Source organism: Lithobates pipiens, unplaced genomic scaffold (assembly GCF_037356315.1).
Source record: "Lithobates pipiens isolate NorthernLeopardFrog02 unplaced genomic scaffold, aLitPip1_a1.2 Scaffold_22, whole genome shotgun sequence".
Classification (NCBI taxonomy): domain Eukaryota; kingdom Metazoa; phylum Chordata; class Amphibia; order Anura; family Ranidae; genus Lithobates; species Lithobates pipiens.
In genome coordinates, this window is record NW_027507784.1 from 277,372,721 (window position 1) to 277,386,786 (window position 14,066).

At 42.2% G+C, this 14,066-nt stretch overlaps 1 protein-coding gene across 1 annotated transcript in view; it reads left to right on the forward strand.

Moving 5' to 3' along the window:
• LOC143924670 (cytochrome P450 2K1-like) overlaps positions 1 to 14,066 on the forward strand; it is a 190,734-nt gene that overhangs the window by 157,625 nt on the left and 19,043 nt on the right. The window contains exons 9-10 of the mRNA XM_077449074.1: positions 4,819 to 4,960; positions 10,933 to 11,120. Coding sequence (XP_077305200.1) covers positions 4,819 to 4,960; positions 10,933 to 11,120 — 330 coding nt within the window. The remainder of the gene's footprint in view (positions 1 to 4,818; positions 4,961 to 10,932; positions 11,121 to 14,066) is intronic.

A 14,066-nucleotide genomic window follows, 5' to 3' on the forward strand; every position in this document is an offset into this window, starting at 1 on the left:
ATCTTTATGTTTGAAGCCTGAAATGTGGCAAAAGGTTGAAAAGTTCAAGGGGGCCAAATACTTTTGCAAGGCACTGTATATATATATGTGTGTGTATATATATATATATATATATATATATATATATGTATGTATGGGGGAGGGGGTCTTTGGTGAGATATCGGAGGTCTAAACTGACCCCCATATCTATTTTTTTTTGAGACAGAGAAAGGGACTGAAGTCCCTTTCTCTGTAGCACTTTACTTGAATGAAATAAGCAATCTGTTCAGAGATTGCTAATTCATTCATAAAGTGACAGTCTTATAGTAACACTCACGTTTACTATGGTCAGCTGTCAGTGGGCATATAGGAGCGATCAGTAGTGATCGCTGCATGCGCCCACTCTACTACGGGGGGGGGGGGCTTGGTAAACACATGTTTACTAAGCCCCAACTCCCCCCCACCTGTACTGCTCCCCCCTGCCGTGATCCCAGACTGACAGCTCGCTGGAGCTCAGTGCAGGGAGAAGATGCAAGCGGCGGGAGGAGAAGTAGGGTTGCGCTCTGAGCAGGGATTGATGGGGGCTGATATGGGGGTGATCTGACTGGTGGGGGAAACACATCTGGACCCTCCTCCAAGCCCCATGCAGCACCTGAAGTAGGCGGAAGTGGAAGAGGAGGGATGACGGCTAATGATGGTAGCTGCAGGGATCTGGTTTTTCGGAGAGAGTTGGAGTTGGAGTGGGTGTGGAGGGGGGTAATCAGTGCTGGGGTGGAAGATGGGGGGTGAAGGAGATAGTAGAGGAGGGGGGGCATATTTAGGTTAAATTTAGCAGCGGGAGGTGGAGAGGCAGGGTACGGGGAAGGGGGCGGTCATATTTTAGGTTAATAGCTCTGATCTGCGGGATGTAATTTGCTGATAACAGTTATAGAATTGCTCAGCAGGGTCTGCTGAACAATTCTGCCATAAGTTTATGGCCATTGAAGTGACCATGAGCTTATAGGAGAGGGGGAAATGAGGTCCCTACGCCATACGGACTTGGCCACCTGCAGCTACTTCTGTAGGTCCATGGAGGTCTATGGTCCATGGTCCGTACGGACCTGGCAGTGAAAGGGTTAAAGGCTCAAGAAGGTAATTGTTTTTTCTTATAAAAATGTATAAATCTTATTAAAGATACAGTAAAATTGGGTACACAATATTTAAAATTTGAAATAGTAAAGCAAACACAGGATCATATAATATGCTACATATAGACTAATCTTTATGCAGAGGTTGCATATTGCGTCCAGCATGTTTCAAAGTCAACTTATTTCTTCTTCAGGAACAACTCTGTGAATATTATGGTGTGATCTATGGTAAGAATCAAAAGAGGGGGGATTTAGGACTTTGAATGAGGCGGTTGACTAATTGGGGTTGAGTTGTAGACAAGGAAACATGTACTGGAGTCACATAGTAATTACCTTAAAGAGGAGCTGCACCTAAAAAAAAATATTAAAAGCCAGCAGCTACTAATATTGCAGCTGCTGACTTTTAATAAAATCACACTTACCTGTCCCAGGTTCCAGCGATGTCGGCGGCAGATGACGAGCGATCGCTCGTCTCGCTGCTGCCACCGCCGCCATCCTCTGTCAGGGAATCGGGAAGTGAAGCATGACGGCTTCACTGCCCGGTTCCCTACTGCGCATGCGCGAGTCGCGCTGCGCGTCTCTTATGGTCCCCCGCTGTGTCTCTGGGAACTGTGTGTTTCCCAGAACACAACGGGGGGGGGCGGAGCGTCTGCGGGGGTCTGCGGCGGTCTGGCCGGAAGTGGGTGCAGTTACCTGGATTATCCAGGTAACTGCACCCCCCTCCCCCCTGAAAGGTGCCGATTGTGGCACCGGAGGGGGGGAGGGATAAGATTAGCGGAACTTCCCCTTTAGGGTGAAGAACCGCTTTAAATGTGTACATAGAAGCAAGTGCTTTTCTGAGCTACAGCATCTGCACGTGTATGGCAAGAAACACTGTGTCTGGGAAGGCATCTTATAAGCGCCCAGCATGTACAGAGACTCCTACCAGGTAAGTTCATGTTTTCTAGTTCTTCACTCTTTCCCTTATTATCTTTAATGTCTATGGTGATTTGGATTTTTTTAATGGTGTTTATTGTATATCTCCTATATCACTTCCACTTCCCCTTATTGTGTGTTATTCAAAATCACCATCACATTTGCACACTTTTTTTACCTTTTCACGTTTTCATTTGGGCACTCAGTCGTATCTCACTACATGATTTTATACCTTTTCGACTGCAATATTTTATTGCTGTGTTATGAAGTTGACATTGTCTATATATATATATATATATATATATATATATATATATATATATATATATATATGAATTAATGTTCGTTATGCCATGTGTGCATGTATATGTTACTATTTTACACATGCAATGTATTATTGTAATACACTTATGCAATAAAACTTGTCTACTTACAACTCAAACCCAACTAGTCAACAGCCTCATTCAAAGTCCAACCCCCCCCCCCATTTAAAGTCCCAAAACTCCCCATATTTGATATGGTAAGAATTACAGCATATTAGCATACATATAAGATATGGCATCATCAGAGAAACGCTATATATATATATATATATATATATATATATATAGTATATTATACTTACAAAGTAGTGTTAAACAAGTGGAAATTAAATGAAACTAGAAAATGCATTTCCTGGAATGCTGAATAGTATCAAAACTGCCCCATCATATTGCTCCCATCAAAACTGCCCTATCATATTACCACCATCAAAATTGCTCCATCACAATTGCCCCATCATATTTCTCTATTATAAATCAGTACATGGTGTTTCTGTGCTCTCACCCGGGCTCTGTAATCTGAAATTCTCCAGCCGCCTCCCTCCACTGCCCATCACTATGTATAAGAAGTTTTGGTAACTATGGAAACAAAACAAACAACAAAAGCCCGAAATAATCACTAAACTTAAACAGCTTTTTCACAAAATCTGTAAATTTGGTTTTTTTTCAAAAAAATTTTTTTTAAACAATTTTTTTTCAAAAAAAATTTTTTTAAACAATTTTTTTTCAAAATTTTTTTTTTTCACATTTTTTTTTAATGATTTAAAAAAAAAAAATTTAATGATTTTTTTTTCAAATTTTTTTTTATTATTATTATTATTATTTTTTCATGGGGTGGTCATAATGTTTTGGCTGATAATGGGGTGGTCATAAATTATTTGACTGCCCCATCATATTCTATTATAAATCAGTACATGGTGTATCTGTGCTCTTCCCCGGGCTCTCTAATCTGAGATGCTCCAGCCGCCTCCCCCAACTGCACATCACTGTGTATAAGAAGCTTTGGTAACAATGGAAACAACAGACAACAAAAGCCTGGATGCCCTAAATTTAATGAAATTTTCTGAAATGATCACTAAACTAAGCTTTTTCACAAAAACTGTAAAAGATATCAAACTGAAAAGATATAGCCAGATAGCTGAATATTTTTTGAACATTTTAAAGTTTGTTTGGCATCTGTAGGTGAAAGTATGAAGGAGCTGAAACTTTTGGTAGCGGAAGAAGATTTTAAGGATTTTAAGCATGCTCTCATTGACTTCAATGTTAAAAAAAGTGTTTAAAAGCATAATATTTTAAAAAGTATAAATAGTAGAAAAAAGTTGAAGTCCCATCATCAGCTGAAAGAGCTGAACATTTTAAAAGTTGAATGGCTTTAATAGCTGAAAGTATGCAGAAGTTACGCAGAGCCAAAAAAACGTACAGAATAATAATAAAATTAAAAAGGTGATCAATAAATAAAAAAAAGGAATAACAATAGTGGGACTGCTGAAGCATTCCTACTAAATAAAAAAATGAATAAAAATAGTGGGACTGCTAAAGCATTCCCACTAATCATATAAAAACATGTGAAACCACACATTTGCCACTGTCCTCATAGCCCAACTGCCATGGGGACATGGTGCTTTGGGGGGGACCCCAAAACATCCTCCCAATGTTGAAGGCATGTGGCCTGGTATGGTTCAGGAGGGGGGTGCTCTCTCGTCCCCCCCCCCTCTTTTCCTGCAGCCTGCCAGGTTGCGTGCTCGAATAAAGGGTCTGGTATGGATTTTTAGGGGGAACCCCACGTCATTTGTTTTTTACATTTGATGCGGGGTTCCCCTTAATATCCATACCAGACCTGAAGGGCCTGGTAATTGAATTTGGGGGAACCCCATGCTTTTTTTTTTTTTTTATCAATGACTTTCAATGAGTGTTCTCTGTATTACGGGAGCCGACAATTCATTACAGCCGTGAGTGATTTTAAATGACTTTTTTTCCTGCAGAAATGACACTTTGTGCAGGGACAGTTCTAAGCATGGGAAACATGCGCCCCATTCACAGGCATACTATGCACACCCCCTAGTACGAAATTTAAAGGAATATTACACTTTTATTGTTTCACTTTAGGCATTATTAAAAAAAGCTGGTGACATTTTATTTAAAATGTGACCTAAAAAAGTTCAGGGGTTACATTCACCCTTTAATAAATAGAATGAAAATCTATTAAACACCTTTCCCCACTAAAGTACAGATGCTGGTGAATGTCAGGAATTTTTTTTTTTTTCATCTGTTAAATAGTAGTTTAGTAAGTCTAGTAAGTTCCATAAAGAGAGCATTACCAAGCAAATGTGCTGTTGTTATGCCGGGGGCCCTTTGCCTTTTTCTCTTTTTCTAATGGGACAAGGCTCCTACATAGAAGAGAATATGAAAATATTTATAAAAAAAAAAAAAGATGAAAAAGAATTAGTGTCTGAAGCATTTGATATTTGTGTTTTTAGGAGTCAACCAAAGCTGAAACACATTTTGATGATGAAAATCTGATGTACTCAGTTCTAGATCTCTTTGGAGCAGGGACAGAGACAACATCTACAACACTACGCTGGGGCATATTATTGATGATGAAGTATCCAGAAATACAAAGTAATTTTTGTGTTTACAAAGTAATGCCATTTTGGGGAAATGTCTGCTTGACCCTTCTGCTCCACCTTTATGTAGCATGTGGGTCTTTAGCCAAACTTTTATTTTTAGGTTCTGATAGTTTGGAAAAAGTAAATATCCTTTTCTGACACCTTTGGGGAAATTTCACCTCATTTCCTGATCCACTTGATAGCATGCAAGCTTGTGACTCCTCATGGCAGAAGGCAATATTACCATCTTGGGGACCCATAAATGGAAAGACAACATGTTCTTACTTTCTCTATTAGTGAAACCTGTCCCAGCCGATATCTTGCTTCATTGCATACCTGCAGCTGTCTTTATTTCCACCTTTGGCTAGTTCCTCGACTATGCTTTCGCCCGATCCCAACCTTCAACCACTTGTTACCAACCTCTGGCTTGTTTACTGACTACACTTCTGGTTGATCTCTAACTGCTATATCTGCTACTGGACCCCCACTTGCTCATCTCCTAGTGGGGTGATCCTGAGGACCGTGACCAGTTGCTAACACGCAGGAAAACCCATCTCCACTATCTGCAGCTCTGGCTAACTTTGTTTGATGTTTAGATCCCACACCTCAAATGAGCCACCCCATGGATCAGTTCACACCAGAACACGCAGATATTCAAAAAATTTGTGCGAACACCATTAAAGTCTATGGGACAAGAACATGAAAAATCAAAAGTGCTAATTTACAAGGCTTATATGCAAGTTATTGCCATAAAAAGTGTATGGGAACCCGGGTACTGCCCCAGGGGACATTTATGAATGCAAAAAAAAAGATTTAAAAATGGCTTTTTTTTTCAGGAGCAGTGGTTTTAATCATGCTTAAAGTGAAACAATAAAAATGAAATATTCCATCAAATACTGTGCATGGGGGTCCCCTTAGTCTGCATGTAAAGTAGCGCATCTTTCCGACAATGTTTATTACAGTCCCGCAACAAAATTAAATTTCCAAAGGAAAAAAATGTAATGTAAACTTGCTCACAGCTGTAATGTATTGTCTGCTCCCGGTAATATAGATGAAAAACCATTGAAAAAAAATGCATACGGTCCCCCCCCCCCTCCCCAGTCCATACCAGGCCATTCAGGTCTGGTATGAATTTTAAGGGAATCCCCACACCAAAATTAAATTTAAAAAAAGGCACCCCCCCCCCAAAATCCATAACAGACCCTTATCTGAGCAGGCAACCTGGTAGGCCAGGATAGGGGGGACGAACCGTACCAGGCCACATGCCCTTAACATGGGGAGGGTCTTTGGGGTCCCTCCCAAAGCATCTTGTCCCCATGATGATGGGGAAAAGGGCCTCATCCCCACAACCCTTGCCCGGTAGTTGTGGGGGTCTGCAGGCAGGGGTTTTATCAGAATCTGGAAGCCTCCTTTAACAAGGGGGCCCCCAGATTCCACCCCCCCCATGTGAATGGGTATGGGGTACATTATACTCCAACCCATTGACCAAAAAAGTAAAAAGACAGGAGACAGTTTTTGACAATTCCTTTATTAAAAATGTCCAATTATCTTCAATCACTGTGCCGACGGACCTGAGAAATATAAAAAATAAATAAAAAAGCTCTGCCTCGATGTGAGGCATCTTGCCGACTGCTGTCTCTCTTGATTGTGACAGCTGTTATATAGACAAGGGCGGGGCCACCTGGTGATGTCACAGCTTCCAGGTTTTATTGCCAAAGCTTAATTGAACAAACTGAGATTAGAAGCTGATTGGTTTCTCTGCCGAAGTGAGCCTGATTTTGCCCTCTCCAGCTTTAGTAAATAGATCCCAGTGTCAGCATAGCTGATAGGTTTGTTTGTAAACAAACCCATATGACTACTATGATTGGCTGTCAGTGACCTTATGTTTGGGAACCTATCAGCATGTTTCTCATATGCAAGACCAATGCTGCAGGTTCAAATGGAGCATAATGTTTCTCAACACAGGGGGTCCTGCTGAGGCATGGTAATCTACAGATGGCACACAGGATGTGATTGAACCCTATTATTTGTGAACTATTTAGTAGATTTTAAAATGGTCATTATCCATTAAAGTGATTTCTGCTAAATAAATGTAGCCATGGTGATAGCACTACTAACAAACAATCCGCCAAATCATCCTGCTGCCAGACAACCATCTATCACCTCTGAGACAATGAGCAGTCATTTGCGTAGTTTTGTTGCGTTTATTGTGGGATACAACTTGGTTGGGTTAAAGGAAGATATGGGATGCCCATAGCACTTATTGAATTGTCATCACATTTGTAGAACATTGATTAGTAGCTTTAGCCCTGAAAACTATGCACTTCTAATCCTTTACTGCAAAACTGTGATGCCGCGTAGAGATGGCCTTGCGGTTCGCCGGCAAACTTTGCGCGTTCGCTATTCGCCAAATCGGCGGACATATGGCGCTGTTCGTGGCCGCCATATTCTTTACATTCTCTACATTGTGAAGAACTTTGACCCATGACACATCCATCATGTGGTACAGGACAGCCAATTGTGACATTTCAGCACATGGACACACCCCCTACCTTATAAATACACCTGATCTGGCTGCCATTTTACATTCTGTCTTTTGTCAGTGTAGGGAGAGGTTTCTATGTGAAGCAGAGACAGTCTGTAATCACTAGCTATTAGGTATACAAAAGTCCTTTTAAGGACTGGTATAGGTGTACTATTGTTTGGTGTGCAGTATATAGGGGTGTAATACACTTATAATATACTTTCAAATACAGAAAGCATAGTATAGTGCATTTCTACTGTGCAGCATTGGGGCTGCTGAGTGGTTCTGCAGCTCTTTTATCAGTGTAGGGAGAGGTTGCTGTGTGTTTCGCAGGGACAGACTGTAGCGACACAAATCGCTAACTAATATAGGTCCACAAAAGTCCTTTTAAGGACTGGTAAAGCTGTACTATTTGGTGTGCAGTATATAGGGGTGTAATAGACGTCTACAATACTTTCAAATACAGAAAGCATAGTATAGTGCATTGTGACTGCTGAGCGGTTCTGCAGCTCTTTTGTCAGTGTAGGGAGAGGTTGCTGTGTGTTGCAGGGACAGACTGTAGCTACACAAATCGCTAACTAATATAGGTCCACAAAAGTCCTTTGAAATATAAAATAGTTTCAAATATAGAAAGCATATTATAGTGCATTTCTATTGTGCAGCATTGTGACTGCTGAGCAGTTCTTCAGCGATACTACAAAGAGTGACAAACGCAATTAGAAAAAAAGTATTATAACTGGTGTGAAAGACCAGTGGCCCCCCAAAACGACAGATTGAAGCGGGGTGTTATATACCTTCTTCCACATATACTACACTTCTCTAGAGACTTTTGTCACAGGGTCATTTAAAAAATGACAGGCAGAGGAAGAGGCAAGCCCTTCCGCAGGGGTGGTAGGCGTAGGGCAGGAGCACCAGGCTTGAGCCAAAGTGGGAAGTTGCAGAAGGTGCGTTTGATTAGGTCAAAGGACGCACCAGAATTGGTTTGAGTGGCTCACTCAGCCTTACTCTTTGTAGACCCAGTAAAAGATACTGGGCCTATCTGGAACTCTGTAGCCTCAGGCTGAAGGTGCCCAAGACCCCACAGTCAATGCTCGTATCCCCCCTTGTGGGGATACACTCCTCTGGGTACAGGTCCCCGGGTATTCGCTCCAAGAACAATGGCGTCTGCCCCTTTTGTACCCTCTTCTGGCATGCACAGCGGGTAGACCACACCCACAGCATGGCTGCCGAGAGAGGACACCCAATAGCCACTCCGTCACCTGTGGTTCAACCTCGGGTACAAGTGTCAGCACCACCTATACACCTAGGGGGACCTGCACGCCAGGTGAAACAGCAGCAAGGCAGAGTCCAAACAATTAGAAGACCCAAGCCAACTATTGCTCAGGTCACCCCTAAATTTTGGATACCCGCTACAATAACTTAAAAAAAAAATTATGGCAACTTTTCCAATAGCAGGATCATCTCCTGCACGCCCTTCATAGCCTGGCCTGGCCTTGCCTCTCCTCCATGACCTTCATGTTCTCCTGAATTGATGAAATTTCACAGATAAAAAAAGAGAGCTTGTCATTGTTGATCACAGATTCACTTAATACTTCTGGTATGTCAGCGTCCATGTTGTGGGACTATGTGTACACAGCTAGTAAATATTTTGTGGCTGCAAATATGACCTGGAGGTTTTTAATGTTCGCCTGCCATTAAAATGAATGGGACCCGCTGCTGCGGTTCATGAACATTTGTGCGTGTTTGTGCAACTGCGTTCGCGAACCGTCCCGTTAGATGTTCCTCCATCACTATTTGCCGCGTATTCACAACCGTTTTTTCCATCTGAATAAACTCTGAGGGTCTTTCCGATGGAGTTCCGCTGAAACGGTCTTGCCGACACACGATCACATCAAAGTCTGACCATCTAGAACGCGGTGGCGTACAACACATACGACGTGACTGAAAGGAAGTTTAAGAGCCAGAAGGCGATATCTGCCCATGCGTCGTTTTTGGTGCGTCGGAACAGCAGGACAGACGAACGGTTTTACCGATAGGAATTGATTCAGTCGGAAAGATTTAAAACATGTTCTATTTCTAGGTCCGTCAGAATTTTCGAAAAAAAAAGTCCGCTGAAGCCCACATATGATCTGTATATCTGATGAAATGATTCCGTCTGACTTTTTCTGCCGGAAAGTCTGACCGTGTGTACACAGCATTAGATTCCTGTCTCATCACTTCCAGTAAGACAAAAAGGCATCACTCTGAATAACCCCAGTTTGATGGCTGTACCTTGTTACTATAATAAAGTCTCTTGAATGGTGTTGCTTCAGCAAATCAGTAAGCTAGGCATACAATACCTCTCCCCGGCAGCTCAGAGAATTTGGTAGATACAGTCTTATGGATGGTATTACCAGAGTGCTTTACCAGGCCAGAGATACTTGGTACCTGTCCCCGACAGCCTAGCACAGGGCAATAAGCAGACTACTGCTCCCAGTCAGTCCATAACTGCAGGCGCTGAGTTCCCCGGCCACAGCATTCTGCACTACTCTCAACAATCCTCCTTTGGCTTCTTCCACACTGACCTTCTCCAAAGTGCAAGTCCTATGTTCCCTGGTCACAGCAGCTTGACACTCGCTCCATGGTGAATGGTCCATCCTAGCAACTCCTTCAGCCAACCTTTGCACTCGGCGCGGCCTCCACGTGGGGAGGCCCTGCGGCAGCTACCTAAAACTCCATTCTCTTTTTTCCTGCACCATCAGAATCTCCCAGCCAGCATGTGACCCCAGCTTATATGGGAGGCCTTCCCCCTGCCAATACTGAATGGGAATTGGTCAGAGCTCCCCACATGAGCTGCCTGCCACTCAATCTTCAGGTTCAGCCCCTGTTTTAGCACAGGTGGTCACACCCACCACTACACTAAACACTCCCAGCCTCAAACCAAAGCAAACACGCCCAAACTAAAGCACAGGCCTGTCTAAATTTGCCTACACTCATATCTTAAACCCAGAAAAATCCTATTCTACCACCTACCTAAAGGTAGAGTGTGCTACATAAATGTTGCCATTTTGAAATAAAATTTAGTTTAACAATGCGGAAATTCACAATTTTGCTCACTGAGATCCTTATGTGAAACATGCTTGAAAAAAAATGTATTTTTTTCTTGATTTTCACACACACGTCCCTGTTCTGCCTCTCGTGCCCGCAAACTTGACCGCCGGCAACGAGCATAAGCACCCCCGGAATGCAGCGTACGCGCTTGCTATCCCGCTTTAAGGAGCTTGAAGGAGCCGATGTACAGCTACCACGGTTTGCGGGATCGTGCCGACCTGCCGCAGTATAATGAAGGCGGCTGGTTGGCAGGTGGTTAAAGTAAAAAAAAAAAACAATTCAATCACTATATCTAAGGACTGGTAATTTATTATAATTATGTTCACATACTATGGACATGCTGATGTAATTTATTTACTCTTATTTTCTAGAAAAGATACAAGAGGAAATCCGGACACAAATTAAACAAGGTCAAATGCCTAGAGCTGATGATCGCAGGAATATGCCTTATACTGAAGCAGTAATACATGAGGTTCAGAGGTTTGCTAACATCGTTCCTATGAATTTGTCACACACAACTCCAAATGATGTGTATTTCCGAGGTTACTGCATCCCAAAGGTGAGATCAGAAAATTCCTCATTTGTCAGTAGAATCACACATCAAATAAACAAATTCAAACTAAAGAACAAATTCTAATGCCCTGTGCACATGGTCGGATTTTCCGACGGAAAATGTTCGATGGGAGCTTGTTGTCCATCGGACATTTTCCATCAGAATTTCCGTCACACAAAATTTGAGATCTGGGTCTCAAATTTTCCAACAACAAAATCTGTTCTCGTAAATTACGATCATGTGTACACAATTCCGACGTACAAAGTTCCACGCATGCTCTCAATCAAGTATGAGACGGAAGTGCTTGTAATGGAGAAAGCACATTCGTCACGCTGCAAATTGTAAAAAAATTTAATACAGTGCATTCTCTTCTTCTTTATAATGCTGGGATAATGAAGTTTTTTGCTGCTGATACTCACACAGAGTTCTGAAAAAACTGATTTCTTCAGTATTTTTCATGCTCTCATGAATTTTTAATTTTTTTTGTCAGATCTCCATAATAATGTTTTTAATTTTGGTTTATATATATATATATATATATATATATATATTTTTTGATCCAGATCTCCTATTTTTTTTTTTTATAGTGATCTCCATAATTTTTTCTTTCGTTTTGTGTCAAGTTCTCACAACACCATTATTATCTTGTATTTTTTAACCTCAAGGAGGTTGGGGTTCCTGCCCCTTGTTAATTTAATATTGTATTTTGGAAATGTGCCTGCCTGCTCACAAACAAACTGTCCTTTCTGAAGAAAAACACATAGGCAAGTATTTGTGAAAAATAAATAGCCATTTATTCTGGGTCATGACAAAATAAAGACAAAGGCAACGCTGGAGAATCTGGTGAAATTTGCGAAGCCTTTTTACCCCAGGGCACACATCAATTATTTTACATTCAAAATTGGTGGCCTGAGGAGTCCTTATAATAGTGATCACAATCTGGTCCAGGACTACAAGAGATCAGGAACAGCAGCAGATGTTATATCTGTCCCCAGGCTGTGGTCTTACAACAGCCTGCGTCTTTTGTCAGACCAGACTGAACCCTGGCCATCACTCTCTTGTCTTCCTTACACACTTCCTTCCAGGCTGTGGCTCTGGTGTTATAGTTGTGGCAGCAGGTGGAGGAGGAGGACCATGGTTGAACTCATAAACGTGGCTTTGGCTTGTGAGTTTGCCTCTCAACCCCTTATTTACGGCTTGTAACATAACTTCCTCACATAAGAGGCGTTGGCCCTCCTCCATTTCCTGCATTTTGCAGGCTGCCATGTAGGCATAGTTCTCTTGAATATTTGGGGGGGGGGGGGGGATTCTGAGGGCCACAGTAGCCTTCGGAAATAGGCCAAGTGCTGTCTCCTCCAGGTTACTCCTCTACCTGGGACTTTTTTTGGAAGGCGGAGGGGAGGAACCTGGGATTCGGGCAGGCTACTGGGCCCGGCCACCTCCTGGCTGCCACTTACCCCTGCCATCTCCTGTCTGAGACTTTCCTGTGTATGAAAAAGGGAACTAGTTTGAATTTTTTGGTTCATCAATCACACACAATTTTCAGTTCATGACTGTTGCAAATTGAATGTTAATAAATAGAAAAGACTATCATTCAGACCCCAGCATTTCTCATTCTTGTCCCAATCATTTGTGGCCACTACTGTCTATTGATATGTAAAACACATTGTAAAATCAGAAATTACTGATCAATAATAACATCTAGTTAAAATCATTAATTATTTTATTAGAAATACGTTGAACAATTCTATACCTGGCTCAAGCTGGGCTCCTCCACTTCTTCCTGGCTGGAAGGCCCAGGTTGAACGTTGGAAGCCTTAGCTGGGGTGGAAGGAAGCCTTGAAGGAAGATTGAAGAATGCTGGCCTGGGTTCAGTCTGGCTTTCCAGAAAATGCAGTCTGTCATAGTACCACAGCCTGGTTACATAAATGTCATCTGCTGCAATCCTGATCTCTGGGAATCCTGGACCATCTTGTGCTCCCTATTATAAATGCTCCTCATGTCACCTATTAGCGCCTTCAAATAGGGGATGTCTGCTGTGGGGATCACCGCCTTCACAAATTTCAGCAATTGATCCAGTGCTGCTTTCCTCTTTAGATTATTGTTATAGAAGGGGTGGTTTACCTGCCACACACAGGGCAGCTCCTTGTACATATTAATGGATATGGGGATAAAGTCCTGATCATTCAATAGATCCATTTTCTCTGCAAGACATAACACAAAACAAACCCTAATGTCAGGCTAAACTCTCGCAATCTTGTCCCAATATAGGCCTCAATCTAGAAGCAGTATAGGCCACTGATGCACCAAGTTAAAATTGTACCTTCATTAGAACGATCGGCGCTTCCACTACGCCTTCCTCCGTTCACAGATCATACATACGACATACGCGTGTTACGCTTTATATACACTGCACATGCGTGTAACTCCGACCGCCCCAGATGTTCTTTGTAGTACATTCCCAGCCCCTTGTCTTTCAGCGCAGTGGGAGAGCACATGGTAGAGACAGAGCAGGTGCCTGAAAGTGGCAGAAATGATGAGGAAAGCCCAGAGCCACAAACATCCCGATCCCGGAGGATATTTAAGGCCTCAAATATGGCCTTTATAGAGATTGTGGAGATGGTGGACATCTTCAAGAGGGCCGACTATGACCGTACCCAAACCCAAATGTGAGAAAGGCCAAGATCATGCCTAAAGTTGTGAAAAGTCTGCCGAAGAATTTTGGGGTAAGGTGATCCAAGGATGAACTGAGGAAAGGATGGTCAGACCTCAAATTGAGGGAGCAGGATCAGTGCAGAAGAATCAACAGAGTGCTGCAAAAAAGTAAGTATTTTGTTGTGTGTTTCTATTATTAATATTATGGTCATACTGCTCCATGTGCTTTTCTTTACTGTTGTACAGTTTAAAATTTAAACTTTAAGGGTTGTGGGCACAGTAATTGTTTGTAGTAAA